The 15905-nt window shown below is 35.7% G+C and overlaps 1 protein-coding gene across 1 annotated transcript in view; it reads left to right on the top strand.

Annotated features, from left to right (window-relative positions):
• Window positions 1-15905, top strand: part of LOC132119620 (inositol 1,4,5-trisphosphate receptor type 1-like) — a 118522-nt gene that overhangs the window by 50083 nt on the left and 52534 nt on the right. Inside the window, exons 38-43 of the mRNA XM_059529742.1 lie at window positions 1888-2036; window positions 4194-4305; window positions 5216-5251; window positions 10101-10136; window positions 12666-12713; window positions 14390-14525. Coding sequence (XP_059385725.1) covers window positions 1888-2036; window positions 4194-4305; window positions 5216-5251; window positions 10101-10136; window positions 12666-12713; window positions 14390-14525 — 517 coding nt within the window. The remainder of the gene's footprint in view (window positions 1-1887; window positions 2037-4193; window positions 4306-5215; window positions 5252-10100; window positions 10137-12665; window positions 12714-14389; window positions 14526-15905) is intronic.

Here is a 15905-nt window from a genome sequence, read left to right as displayed (position 1 = left end):
CAATACATTTTAACATATACTGGTATAAAATAATGTCTTCAGAAAGGCAACAGTATTGACGATAACAGGAATATTAGTTTAATTAAAAAAAACACTAATTGGGGAAATGTATTTAACAGCTTTGTGCTTAAGGTCAAGGGTTCATAGGTTCTTAGAAAAATAATTTACTTAATGTAATCTTTAAATAATGATATTTTATAGAGAATGTATTTTATATATTAGTATAGTGTTAAAAGTAGTACGATAGTATAGTAGTTTTTTACTTTTTAATTAGCATTTCATTAATTATTAAAAAAAAATTATTGCAGCAACGTTGACAAACATAACAAAAATTAGACAATTTTTTTTATTTTATTGTTGTTGTTGTTTTTTCCATAGTTTAATTTATTAATAATAATAATTAATAATTAATTAATTAATTTAATTTAAAATGTTATAGTTATGCTGGATAAAGCTAATGCTAGCTTTTATTTACAATTACTTTTGGAAATAAATTATATTAAAAAGTAATTGAAAAAAATAATTATTTAAAAATGGGCAACATGAATAATAATAATAATAATACTAATACTACTACTACTAATAATAATAATAATAATTATAATAATAATAATAATAAAAACCTGGTGACCCTGGACCACAAAACCAGTCTTAAGTTGCTGGGGTATATTTGTAGCAATAGCCAAAAATACAGTATATTGTTTGGGTCAAAATTATAGATTTTTCATTTATGCCAAAAGTCATTAACATTTTTCGCACTCTCAGATTCCAGATTTTCAAATAGTTGATCGTTGAATAATCCGAAAAAACATACTTCAATTGAAAGCTTATTTATTTAGCTTTCAGATGATGTATACATCTCTTAAGACTGGTTTTGTGGTCCAGGGTCACGTGTGTGTGTGTGTGTGTGCACATTTTAAATGCATGGCACCTGTTTGGTAAAATGGCCCATATAACAGCATAAAAACAGAGACAGCAACTTGCTTGATTTGTTTCCAGCGGTATGTAGAAGTCCCTGCTGTTATGTTTAACAGAGAAACAGCAGTTGTTTTCTTCTGAAAAAGGTGCAATGTCGAAATTCTGAAAAAAGACACTTTGACATCAGAAGGTGATGTTGTGGGTAGAAACATGCATTTCCTTTTGTCTTAAAATACTGCTTTCCTACTCCACTCAGAAGGCTGAGGATAGAGGTCAGTGGAGGGGTGTCATCTAGCCCAGGGGAGGGGAAGGGTGAGTTAGCGAGTTGCGGTAAACCATGGCTTCATCACGTCTGTCTCCACCCCCGTGCAGCTGTGGCGTGAGTTGGCGAGTATTCAGACACGTTTGCACAGCTCACGTCTGTGCTGTGAGCCTCGGGGCTGTTGGTTTCAGCACTTGCTTTGGAAACAAATCATGCCCTTGGTGCTCAGAATATGTGTGGCCTGGGTCCAAAAATGGCTTTTTACCACACCTGCTCGTGCCAATGAAAATATTTGTCATACAAACGTTTCAATAGACTCAAAAAGATATACATATATATATAAATATATATTAAGACAGGATGCATTATATGATCATTTTAAATACATTGATAATGAAAACCATATTTTTTGAGCAGCAAATCAGCATATTAAAATGATTTCTGAAGGATCATGTGACACTGAGGACTGGAGTAATGATGCAGAAAATTCAGCTTTACCATCAGTAAAATATTACATTTTTAAATACATAGTTATATTTAAAACATTATATTTTTATACATTATATTGCTTGGCGAGTGTCTCTTATATGTCCTGTGGTCTAACATATTGTAAGCATAGTTTATGTTTAGTTGTAAATTGTCTGATACTCTCACTGTGAAGGGCTTCAGCTGCAGGTGATCAAAACATCTGAATTTGTGTTTGTCAGGACATCGTGTCTGCTCTGGAGGATCGTCTGCGGCCCCTGGTTCAAGCTGAGCTCTCGGTGTTGGTGGACGTACTGCATCGCCCAGAGCTGCTCTTCCCTGAAAACACAGACGCCCGACGGAAATGCGAGAGTGGAGGCTTCATCTCTAAGTGAGTTTCATTTTCCTATAAAAAAAACTGTCCTAACAGTCTTCCTCTTTTTTTATGTTATGAACCAGTGACATCCATGAATATGCTTTATTGGGTGGCTTTAAAACACATACAGGATCATAGGAGACACTAAAGCAGGAGTAATGATGCTGAAAATTCAGCATTCCTTTCATAGAAATAAATTACATTTTAAAATATATTAAAATAGAAAACATTTTTTTTAATTCTAATAATATATCACAATATAATTGTTTTATTGTATTTTTGATCAAATAAATCCAGGGAGCATAAGAGTCTTCTTTCAAACACATATGAAACGTATGAAAAATAAATGACTGTTTATCCACTCATTGTGCAATGGTGCAGTAGTGCTTACTGTCCTTCACCTGTCCTCGTGCTGTGAGAGACTGTTCTCAGTCTGCCAGAGCTACAGAAGGGATTACCTGTGTGTTTGTGCGGCCATCTGTGTTTGTTTGCGTGTGAAGGCTTCTATGGGAATAATCCTGAGATGCAGGATTAGCTGATTTAGGAATGGAGTTACATTACAATGTTAGCGTCCATTGTGCTGTCTGTTAAAAGCTCAGTTCAGGGTTTTTTTTCTCCGTTCAAGTCAGGGTTATTTAGTTTAAAAAGGCTGACATTGTGAAGTCATTTACCAAGCACTTTTATCAAAAGTAGTTTACAGAATATTTTTTAAAAGAACAGTCTTTCTGCAGTTATGTGGGGTCCATAATAACCATTGCAACGTTAATTGAAATTCTTAAAGACAAATATTAATTTTGAGATCTGCTAAAGATGAAATTTATCATCACCTCACTCTATTTCTAATATTTTACCAGCACTTAAATTGTTAGTTCACCCAATAATCAAAATTATGTAATTAATAACTTACCCTCATGTCGTTCCAAACCCGTAAGACCTCCGTTCATCTTCAGAACACAGTTTAAGATATTTTAGATTTAGTCCGAGAGCTCTCAGTCCCTCCATTGAAGCTGTGTGTACGGTATATTGTCCATGTCCAGAAAGGTAAGAAAAACATCATCAAAGTAGTCCATGTGACATCAGAGGGTCAGTTAGAATTTTTTGAACCATCGAAAATACATTTTGGTCTAAAAACAGCAAAAACTACGACTTTATTCAGCATTGTCTTCTCTTCCGTGTCTGTTGTGAGAGAGTTCAAAACAAAGCAGTTTGTGATATCCGGTTCGCAAACGAATCATTCGATGTAACCGGATCTTTTAGAACCAGTTCACCAAATCGAACTAAATCGTTTTAAACGGTTCGCATCTCTAATACACATTAATCCACAAATGACTTAAGCTGTTAACTTTTTTAACGCGGCTGACACTCCCTCTGAGTTCAAACAAACCAATATCCCGGAGTAATTCATTTACTCAAACAGTACACTGACTGAACTGCTGTGAAGAGAGAACTGAAGATGAACACTGAGCCGAGCCAGATAACGAACAAAAGACTGACTCGTTCTCGAGTCAAGAACCATTTCTGTCAGACGTGTCCGATTCGAGAACCGAGGAGCTGATGATACTGCGCATGTGTGATTCAGCGTGAAGCAGACTGACACACAGAGCGTCTGAACCGAACTGATTCTTTTGGTGATTGATTCTGAACTGGTTCTGTGCTAATGTTATGAGCCCAGGTAGACCGAAGGCTTGAATCAAGGGCAATCATCGCCAATGACGTCATTACGTCGAGCGCAAAAGAACTGGTGAACCGTTTTCTTCAACCGGTTTATTGAATCGAACTGTCCGAAAGAACTACTGGTGATCCGAAAACCGATGCAACCGGTTCTTGACTCGTGAACGAGTCAATGTTTCGGTCATTATCTGGCTCGGCTCGGTGTTCATCTTCAGTTTCAATGGAGGGACTGAGAGCTCTCGGACTAAATCTAAAATATCTTAAACTGTGTCCCGAAAATAAACTGGTCTTACTGGTTTGGGACGACATGAGGGTGAGTCATTAATTACATAATTTTGATTATTGTGTGAACTAACCCTTTAATGTTTATTTTATTTATTTATTTATTTATTTATTTTTTTTAAAGGTGATATATCATGTGTCCCAACAATGAAAGCATATAGATACTGTATCATGGTCAATTCTTATCATTAAAACAAATGAACTGTTTTTCTCTTTCAGATTAATAAAACACACTAAACAGCTTTTAGAGGAGAACGAGGAGCGTTTGTGTATTAAAGTTCTGCAGACGCTTCGAGAAATGATGACTAAAGACCGTGGCTATGGGGAAAAGGTAACATACACACTGTAGTTGCAAAAAACAAATTAAAAATATAATTTCTGTCTTCTACAGCACTATTATACATTTTGATGGAATTACAAAAATCCCTGGGTGTGTGCCACTATATATTTATCCATATTACGCAAAACAGGTCTCAAAGGACACATTTCACTCTGTCTTTCCACAATACAGTATCTGTTCATGACTCATGTCCTCCTAACACTTAAATAAAACATAAGCATTTTCCTAATGTGGTTTTACCAGCACTGAATGAATTAACACCCAATTAATGTCACTACCATATTTGAATGGTCAAGATTTTATCATAAAGTTCTGGCTATATCCAGTTTCTGATTTGTTTTATTTGATTTTCAATTTGTTTTATTTGATTAGATTTTTATTAATTTTATTTTTTATTGTTTATTTAATTAGATTTTTATTGTTTTAATTTTGTATTTATTTAATTTTATTCTTGATTTTATTTCCATTTCATTTTGATTAATTTTTACATTTTTGTTTTTATTTCATATATTTGTTTTATTTTGATTGTTTATGTTGATTGCTTTTATTTTAGATTTTATTTGTTTTGTTTTTTAAACTGTCTTTTATTTTATTTTTTTAAGTTTATATTATATTGATTGTGTTTTTTTTTTTTTTTTTACATTTTTTTTTATTTGTATATTTTATTTTAGTTAATTGTTTTATTTGCACTCATGAATTCATGGGGTCTTTATCTACAAATGACAAGATTTGGTTACACATCTTTGCAGTTGGCAACTAATGCTTTGAAAGCTAATGCTAATAAATAACAATCACAATATTCTTGTGTTATGTCACTAACGAACATTGTTTGGCATTTTTTGAGCATTCTCTGATTCCTTCCTTCACAATACTAACTTTGCTGTATGCTCTTCTCTTCCAGCTAATTGCCTTTGATGATGAGCTGGATGTGGCTGAGGTTGTTTTTTATGTTTGGTTTTATTATTTTCTATGTTTAGTTGGGCTTCCCGCTCACGCGCCAATGTAGTTGTTCTACTTAGTGCTTGTTCTCTTTTCTTTTGAGCTTTTTTGCTGGTGTTTGTCAACGTGACTTCACCACAAACCGGCCGTTTTATTGTCTGTCCGTGTGTGTTGAGGTTGCGTGCAGTTAACCTCACCTGATAGTTTCATTGTGCGTTCGTGTGCATGTGTTTTTTACCACTGGCCTTATTTTAGAGAGCGTGTGCTGGTGAAAATGTGTGTTAGTGTTAGGCCCACCACACTTTGTTCACACTTCCTCTGTGCAGCGTTAATTCAGTTTACGTTCCTGTTACATTCACTGCTGAATCACACCCAACAACAGTGGCGGGTTAACAGGGACTTCACAATATATCATTGGCACTGTGAAGAACAAGTAATCGCAGAGTTTTAATAACACAGTCACTGGTATTAATCTAGCCAAAAACACACTATGCTGATGATCTAATGAAAATGAAATATAGCCAAAAATTGTGGCTCATTCAACTGAAAAAACAGTTTTCAGTCTTATTTTGTGATTTCTTCATCTGACGAGCCATAAAATCGCAACTTCAACGGTTTAATATCACTATAAATCATTTTTTATTTGAACATTTAATGTGAGGTTTTGAAAGTAAATGCACATATTATTAGAGTCATCTTTCTGGAAGTGCTTGCATATAAAAAGTTTTCGTTAAGGTTAGGTTTTCTGCTTAGATTCTGAGTTAATAAAACACTTTGCTGGCAGTTTTCAGATATTTTAACATTCCTAAATCAAGATCAAGACGTTTGTTTTTCTTCAAAACAAGAAAACTATATGGCAGCGGGGTCAGAAAAAGTACAATTTCCCTTTCGAATTAAGAATCTGACCCACTTGTTTTAAATCCAATTTGTCAAATAAATCATAATCTGATATGCAAATTTATGCAAATATCCTGAGGATGTCACTGAATTTGGATTTTGAGCAGTAAAATATTAGAACAGTGTCTTAGTCAATGGGAGATTTTCAAACTTTAAGTTCAGATTTCTTAAGTATAATGTTAATATATCAAATATTAAGTGCAGTGTTGCCATGCACACACTTTAATGATGCGTAATACTGATCTTGTGGTGGCTTACCATTGACTTTTTTATGTGAGAGAGGGGACTGTATCTGTACATTTAAAAGTTTAAAATGAATGTTTCTACTTGTTTTAGTTGAAGTCAGGAAGGTAGGTGGGAGTTCATACTGTATTTATAGTCACTGCTCTTCTATCAGTTCTAGGGATGAAATGCGACCCTGTCTCCCCGTAATAGGAAGACGTGTGAGAATGTTTTAGAACATGCATGCGGTTGTGTGACATGGCGAACAAGAAAAATAACACAGCTGATGGCATTATTATTTGTGTATATGTGTGTCTGTTTGTGTCTCATTAAACCAATAGCCTCTTTGAATTTTTGTAAAGGATGAGAAGTGCAAAAGGGCAGTAAAGGGTGTGTTTATGGGTGTTTTAGTGTCAAATTAAGGTCAGCAGAGACATATCTCACAATATTAAGTAACACCTCTTTCTGAGGAAGGGTGAAAGGGTGAGCTTGAGACACTTAAAAATGCAATGTTTGCTTTTTTTCCAATACATTCTTACCAGTAAAAGATAACGCTGGAGTGCTGACGGGGGCATTTTGGTAAATAAGGTGACATGAGCCTTAGGGGAAGTTCTGGGTTTGATGCAGCTTATTGACATTTGGCGGGCGCTGCTGATTTTCACAGAAAATAATTTTTACTCACTCCGCATTTGTAACACACACACACACACACACACACACACACACACACACACACACACACACACACACACACACACACACACACACACACACACACAATTTTTATCATATTTCATATATATGTGTGTGTCTATTTGTATATATTCCATAATATATATATTTAAATAAATGGCGTTCTTATGAACTTTCTATTCATCAAAGAATCCTGAAAACAGTGAATCCCAGTTTCCACCAAAATATTAAGCAACACGGCTATTTTCAACATGGATAATAATAAGAAATTTGCATATTAGAATAATTTCTAATTATGTGAGGCTGCTGAAAATTCATCTTTACATTACTGGAATAAATCAAATTCAGAACAACAACAAAAATTTTTTAAAAATTACTTTATGATAATTACTATTTTTACGTACTTTTGTTCAACTAAATGCTGCAATGGTGAGTTTAAGAGACCCCTTTCATTAACATTAAATAATCTTACAGACCCCAAACTTTGAATGGTAATGTGTGTATATTCATCCAGAAATAAGTTTCAGTTTGGTTTAGTTTTGTTGTTGTTGTTGTTGTTTGTTTTTTCTGAATGTAGGAATCTCCTGTCATTTTATAATATAATTTTTTTAAATACCTGTTTTTTATAAAAATTATAGAATTTTATTTATATATATATATATATATATATATATATATACCTTTCTCCCCTTTAGCGACGGCCCTAAATATATTTATGTATATACAATTTATATATGTATAAAGTTGAAACTAACAAGGATACAGCCACCTGTTGTGAATCTGATGGATATTTTGCATGTTGACTGTTTTTTGATGAGTGATGAGATTCTGAGCCCTCTAACACACTTACACGTGTTCACAGCACATGTGTAGAGTGAGCACCACTGCTCATAACATACGACCTCTCCCTCTGTGTCTATCTGTTCATCTTTATATTGCATAAGAGAAGTCTGTGTGTGTGATGTAAGAGGGATGGGGAAGATAATTTGGCTTTAGGTTGATGATGCAGCTGTGCTCCTGAGCAGGGAAGCTTATCTAAAGTGGATGGAGATAGCAGTGTGTGTGTGTGTGTGTGTGTGTGTGTGTGTGTGTCTTCACCTGGACTGTGCATCATGTCTCTCTCTCTCTCTGTCTTTCTCTGTACCCATCTTTTGCTCTGTCTCTCTATCCCTCCCTCCCTCTCTCTCTGTTTTCTCACTCTGTAAGTAGATTCAGTCAGTTCCAGTAGTCAGTGTGTGTCATTTGGGGTCTGTTGTCCTCATGTGTCCTTTGTTGCCTCTGGCTCCTCCTCTGCACGTCTCCTGACGCCCATCAGGGGGAGCTGTGGGCACATCCGTCCCCGTGCGAGCTGCTGTCCCAATTTCCTTGCTTTTGTGCAGCACAATTCCTGGACTCCCGCCAACTCGCAACCAGAGGTTACATAAGACCTGGCCTTCTTTTTTTTTTTTTCTTCTTTTTTTTTTCCTGGAATCCATGCTGTTTACCAAGTGACGCTGGCGGTGGCAAAGACCCTCCGTTGGGCATGAGGGGTGGGCATATGACGTCCTAAACCCTTCTTTTGAGAAGGTTTCCATCTTATTAGATTGAAATGCAAAATTGTGGTCACTGAGCCTGATACCTTTAGGCCAAAAGCTTTAAGACACATATTTATGCTATAAAGCTTGTCATGACGGTCAGGTTAAGAAGAGTGTTGGCAAACCCAACCATGCTTTTTTCGACAATAACAGTGACTGAAATTAACCCTCGAAGCTTCTCACCATTGACATGCACCGCAAAGAATAAAACCGTGACATCAGTGAATGTGCGAGCTGTGATCCTTGATAAACTTATGGCACACAAACTTGTGACTGGAAGAAAAAGTAGCCAAGAGCTCTTTCAAAAGTCAGTGTTAAATTTTATTTGAGTTTAGTACCGGATGGATGGGTGGATGGATGTGCAGATGAATGGATTTGCTTTATCGATTTCTTGTGGGGAAATTCACAAGAAAGTGTTTTTATAGCATGTGATGAAAGCGTGCATTTATGGTGGCTAGAGAGGGACATTTCACATTCACACCTTGTGTTTTGCAGCAGCATTATTTTCCAGCTGAAAAATTATGTCGCAGAAAGGGAGATTCCTTACTGGTTGCAGTATTACTCACACAAACATGTGCGTGCGTCACGGTTGTTGCTAATTTAGAACCCCCCTCTTTTCCTTTTATTAGAATGGTTCCAGACATCATGCTCAAAATTTCCTCTTTGCATCCTTTTAGAGCAAACCAATTTTTATGTAATCAAATGCCATTGAGTGTTTATGCTATCTGAGCAATTAGTTGTCTTTCTGTGTGTGTGTGTGTGTTGTTAGTACGGTTCTCACACTAGTCATCCTCTTTATTGTCTCTGATGTGTCGAACAAGGAACTGTTTGCGTCCATGCATGTCGCCTGCTTTGCTCATTCCTTTTTGCTCTTGCACAACTTAAATATTTTGATTTGATGTGTCTTTTCTTGTCTTTCTAATGCAAAATAAGCACCAATGATTGTGGAAATACTTACCCGCACAAATCCAGGAGGATTGAATGTTGTGACAGGACCAAACAAGTTGCACATACCTTTTTGAAAATCTGCCACACACACACACAAAACAAAAAAAACTTTTTTTCCACACCCAACTTGGTAACACTTAAAAGAGTAATGTTTTATTTGTCAAGTCACAGCTTGAGAGTGCATTACACAACAGTTGAGATTGAGTATGGATTTTTAAAGCCTTTTATTGGTTATAATATAATTGTGTGGACATTTTAGCCAGTATTCCCGCTCTGATGACCCTTTTTGATAAGAACCCAACACGTAGGATGACCTGCTGAGGTCAATCAGCCCTACGCTGCCGTAGATGAATATGCAGCCTGACGCTTAAGTGTAGAAAAGTGTATTCTCTCGAGCTGGTTATGCTGGACGCTACTTTAATGAGTTTCTAGTTTGTCAAGGGCACTAACATGTTCTATCAATGCCAGAGACTAATCTGCATTAACTAACTCATGACTTTTTATCTCCATTAGCTTGCACCCCCACCAGAACAAGAGGTCCCAGCAGAGGTGTGTCCAACACATATTCGCCCTCCCCGCCAGCCTTGGTTGGGATGTGGGAATATGGGTTGTTGCAGTCAGTAGTTGATCGTCTCATACCATATCCTTGCCTCATTGCATTGCAATAGCCTCTTTATCTCTGCTTTGTGTCATCTCTGCCCATGCAAATGGGAAAGCAAAGCTCCACGCTGGCACACACCACACTTAGATCTTAACTCTTGATTAGTTTTCCCCCTCAGTATGGAAATATGCCAATAAACTGACCTCTTTTTAATCTGGCTGATTAAAACGCAACCGTTTGGATCTGGATGCAAACATTTATTTTCTCCACTGAGAAATTACCTGATAACACATGACCTTTCAAAACAAGCACACCATGAGCGTAGAGATATATGCTTCTGTAGAAGTCGCAGTTAGTGTGATTTCAGCTTTTTTCACCCTTTTTTTTCCAGAGTTTTGTTTTTAAACCTTGTTTACTAACCAAATTCTGGATAAAATTTTAAAGAAAGATCCCCTATGGAACCTCCAATCAGAGAGGATGCTGTTATTATGGCGAAAAGAATTAAAAGAATTACACAGTGACGTGCCTCTCCCATAAAACATGCAAATTAGGAAATCAATCCTTCGCCAGGAGTTTGATTGACAGACCATCTGACCAGTCATAACTCAGAATCTGACATTTTGTCTGACAAACAGGAGACAGGAGAGTAGATTAACGTTGGTGGACTTGAACTTGAAAAACGATGTATACTCATGTCTTTCCACGATTAAATACCTTCTGATGTCCATTCATGTTTATTTTGTGCTATAACCAGTAAAGAGGAAGAGATGATTGGTTCATGTGCCGCTTTAACTGAGGCACTACAGTGTTGGGGTAACGCATTACAATTAACTTGAGTTACGCAATCAAATTACTTTTTTCAAGAAACTAGTAAAGCAATGCATAACTTTTTAATGTACAAGAAAATTACTTTTCCAAATAAGTAACACCAGTTAATTTGTTTTCCCATTTATTGGACGAAAGCTCTCTTGTTTTTGTTTTTTGCTAAAGAGTGTTGAACTTTATTTTCTTCCAATATTATTCTTCCAATCCAGAATGGCAGCACTATTGAAAGGCTTGTTTGAGCTGCACCCTCTACTGTACAGATGTGAATTAACATTTTGTGCCATCTGAGGCATATTCATTTAACTTTTGGTGTGAAAGGGCTTTTTACATTTGTAAAAGTAAAATTAGAAATTAGAAATTTGTATATTTAAAAAGCCCAGAAGCCAAGATGAGTAACTAAGTAACATAATAACGTAATATAACATAATAACTTTTTGAGGGAGTAACGCAATATTGTAATGCATTGCTTTTAAAAGTAACTTTCCCCAACACTGGTCACGACACATTAAAGAGCCATAAAAATGATAATTATTGTTTAAATTTCTTTAAAAAAAGACTACATTTGAAAGCTGAGACCAAAAGTAACCTGCTCTGTCTTGTCTGTCAATCCGTTTTCAGTGTCCTGTTTGCTCTGCGATGTATTTTTCACTGCATGAGAACATGATGTGTGGCGTGAGAGCGCCATGGCTTGTCGGCCATAACAGCAGTAACTAAGGAGGGTGGGTCTTTACAAAGGGTCAATTATACACTTTTAAAAATATATTTTTTGTCATTATTAGTATGTTGAATTTAATAATAATATAACATAACTTCAAATAACATAATAATGCACCTTTTTTGCATTATTATATTCATTTGCATTGCTTCATGGGATGTGTAGTTTATTGCTTTATAAAAGATGAACACAGTCTTGTACTTTGACTTTTTCTCAGATTTATTTATTTATTGATTTATTATTTGTCTGTGGAGAAACTGAACGAGGGTAAAACCTTCTGAAACCAAGGCTGCTGAAAAATGGCATGTCACTTGTACATTTTGCATGTGCCGAAATATGTCAGAGTATATGACAGACAGGGAGAAGAATGTGGGAAAAGCAAATTTACTACTTTACAAAGGCAGCTGAGGGCACAGGATCCATTACATAATCTGGATAAAAGTTTTCTCTCTCTCAGTCTCATTTCTCACACTCATGGCTTACATTTCTAGCTTTGGCGCCCTGTGTGGTGCTTATGTAATTAACATGGTTTCATTCCTACTATTGCTGACCCAAAACAGATGGCCTGTAGAATGGGTTAGGGAAGTTTGACGCTGCCAAACAACCTTCCTGTTGAGTTGTTATTCATTTAAAGGGCAGGGGATTAAAAAACAAATATTATGAAATGCATTATTTATTAGTTTTCCTGTTTTACCCCCTTGCCTACTTCCTTTAAGGGAACGTTTTAGGGTTTTATGGATAAACTAAAGCTCATGTTACTCTGCTCTGCATGATGTTCCTCAGCGCCTGTCTGCTCCCACACACACAGACACACATTCACATACACACACCATGCCTCTCCCCTAACTGCATGATGTAATATGCCCCACTTTTCATGTTTTCAGTCTTGTCATTTTTCTTCCCTCCTTTTTGCTTTCTGCTAACTCACGTCACTCAGGAGTTTGATCCAAACCAGCCCCAGAAGCAACTGGAGGATCAGAAAAGGGTAGGTAGAGAAATGGGGCACGTGACGCACACCCTAGCCACTGCTTGAGCCATTCATTCACAAACTCACCCTTCATACCCTCCTGTCTGCTCCAAATGGGTGGAGGTTTCCCCTAAAAAATGGGATGAATATTTTCTTTAGGTTTGAAAGTGGTGATTGATCTGTTTATAGGTGATAAACATCTTGATATTGTGTTTGTGTGTGTGTGTTTCCATGGACTCGGTTCGGGGTGTTTCGAGTGAGCAGTCGAGTTCTGGTTATCTGTGTACTCACTGAATTAGGATTAGTTTTAATTGGTGCGGTGTCTTGTATCTGAGGCCTCTGGTATTATTGAGGTCAGATGCAACCAAGGAAAGGGATCTAGCGTTATCAGATTCTGTCTTCCTTTCTGACCTCTTTCTGACTGTACTAATCAAACACACTGTAACAGGACGAGGTAGGGATTGGTCCTGACGATTAGTTGAGTAGCATCCCACAAAGAAAATGAATTGGCTAACACTTTACTTGAAGTCTGTTCATGTTACACATTGAGTAATAATGTCAATATAATTATTAATATATAATATATAATTTTCAATATAATTATACCTTTAGACTGTTATAAAGCATACTGCATAACCTATTCATAGTTACACCTTTGCAAAGTAAAGAAAAATAAAAAAGTAAAGTTTATGCTTAAAAAATACAGTAAATGCTGTAAAGTTGTGAAATATTATTACAAACTAAAATAACTGTTTTCTATTTTAATATATTTTAAAATGTAATTTATTCCTGTGATGCAAAGCTGAATTTTCAGCATCATTACTCCAGTGTTCAGTGTCACAAACATGATTCTTCAGAAATCATTCTGATCTGCTGATTTGCTGCTCCAAAAACATTTCTTATTATTATCATTGTTGAAATAATTTGTGCTGATTTAATTAATTATTAATTTTTTTGTGAGATAATATCTTTTTGTATTCGTTGCTGAATAGAAAGTTAAAAAGAAAAGCATTTATCAAAATATAAATATGTTGTAGCATTATGTCTTTACTGTTCAATTTAGTGCACACTTGCTGAATCAACATATTAATATATATATATATATTTTTATGCATCTAGCAGACGCATTTATCCAAAGCGACTTACAGTGCATTCAGGCTATCAATTTTTACCTATCGTGTGTTCCCGGGGAATTGAACCCCCAACCTTACGCTTGATGGCGCAATGCTCTACCAATTGAGCTACAGGAACTATTAAACAAAATATTATTGACCCTAAAACCTGAACAACATACAGGCTTCAAGTTAAATGTTGGAAAACTGATTTTAACTGCATCTGCATCAAATCTGCATCAGGCTTTCCTTTTGTCTGATGAAGACCATGGTGTCAAAATGTGATATTTACGGTTTTCCCCCCTATGATTTCTTCAACTAAAATGTTCTCATACATTCTTTATTTCTCATTAACCACCTGTGGAAGGTTATGTGGGTTTCTCCATAAAAAAAGAACAATAACAATATATCTAAACTCAAAAATCAACAGCCACATTTGTTTCAAAATCAGTGTTTGTTTTCGATTATTTATTTTTCAAATTCACGATTTGATGTCGGTCTTGGTGACACATTGATGTTTGTTGATGATGAGGTATGTCATAATGCCCTTCACATTGACTCTGCCCTCTTCACTGTTGTCAGGGTGAAGCTTTGAGGCAAGTTCTGGTGAACCGTTACTATGGCAACTTCAAGCCGGGTGGCAGGCGAGACAGTTTGACCAATTTCAGCAACGGTCCGCTCCCCCCCGGCGGTCAGACCAAGACTCCTACAGGTTTGTGCAGCACCTGAAGGTTCTTACAATAAATGGTACTTACTGACATTTATATAAATAAAAACCAACTTCATTTTGTGATTCTAAAGATGTCTCCCTCCCCGACCACATTTTTTTTCCCTCAATGCTACATGTCCTATATATTCATAGCCTTCGCTGTTGCCAGGCGACAAGAACATGGCACCCACACTTCCTGTGTGAATAGCCTCCAGACACACCTGCTTAAAAAAAGTCTAGCATGAGTGTTAAAGCAGAAATGTCTTGAGGACAACTGACTACAGATGATAGGAAAATGAGGTTTTGGTCAGTTTGATCCAAACTTAACAAATAGGTCTTTTTCTGCTGCACATATACATAATTTTGATTTTATTTACTGCCACTCATACTCATTATGTATTTCATATAAAGCTGGTGACACATCTCATCAAAACGGCCTGTTCAGGTTCTTAACACCGATTACAGTTTGATTTAGTTATAGTTCTTTACTAGGGCTGTGAATCTTTGGGAAAGCAGCGATTCGATTCGATTACGATTTATAGGTTTTCGATTCGATTCAATAACGATTTTTGCAAATTTAGAACGATTCAATTCGATTTGATTAACAATTAAATTCGATTCGATTTGATTATAACGATTCGATTCTGCATTCTTTAAGTGCATTCACGGGATTATTTAAATGCTTCTACTAAATTATTTAAATGCTTAGTCAGGGGGCAAATTACAGTAGCATTTATGGTTAGAGAACCATAGGTTAGAAAAAAAAAAAAAAAAACTTTTGTCCATTGTTAAATGCTAGTTTAATGATGCGACATGGCATACGTAAAAATGTATGTAAGCCAAGTTTTTAAAAAAGAGCTTTAAGAGTATTATGTTTAAGCTAACATTTTGTCACACCAGGGGCGTAGCCATAATTTCAGAAGTGACAGAAATGTCAAATACAACCATTTTATGTATGTAGCCTATATAATAATAATAATAATTATTATTATTATAATAATAATTATTATTTTTTTTTTACAAGGAACTATCTTCTTTTTTAATTACTTTTAATTAGCTGTAATAAATCAAATACACTGCTGGACAATAATCAATCATTTGTAATATATATTTTTTTCCTAATGGCAATTTTATGATTGTTTTATATACTAGGCTACATTTAATTAGCAATTATTTAAATTTTCTGCACAGAATAAGGTAGAAAATATACTTTATAGTTTCTGTACTGTAATAAATGTCAATTAGCACTGCATCATTCATAAATTGTTTGTGGGGTTTTTTTTGTTTTATCAGTTCATTCTGCTTTTATTCAGTTTAGCTGCAGATATAGCCTGGCACGTCTATTAGAGCGAGATCGCTTCTCTTTCAGTGTGAAAACGTCTTCATCTC

Source organism: Carassius carassius, chromosome 38 (genome assembly GCF_963082965.1).
Source record: "Carassius carassius chromosome 38, fCarCar2.1, whole genome shotgun sequence".
NCBI lineage: Eukaryota > Metazoa > Chordata > Actinopteri > Cypriniformes > Cyprinidae > Carassius > Carassius carassius.
This window is presented reverse-complemented; position numbering and strand designations above follow the sequence as displayed.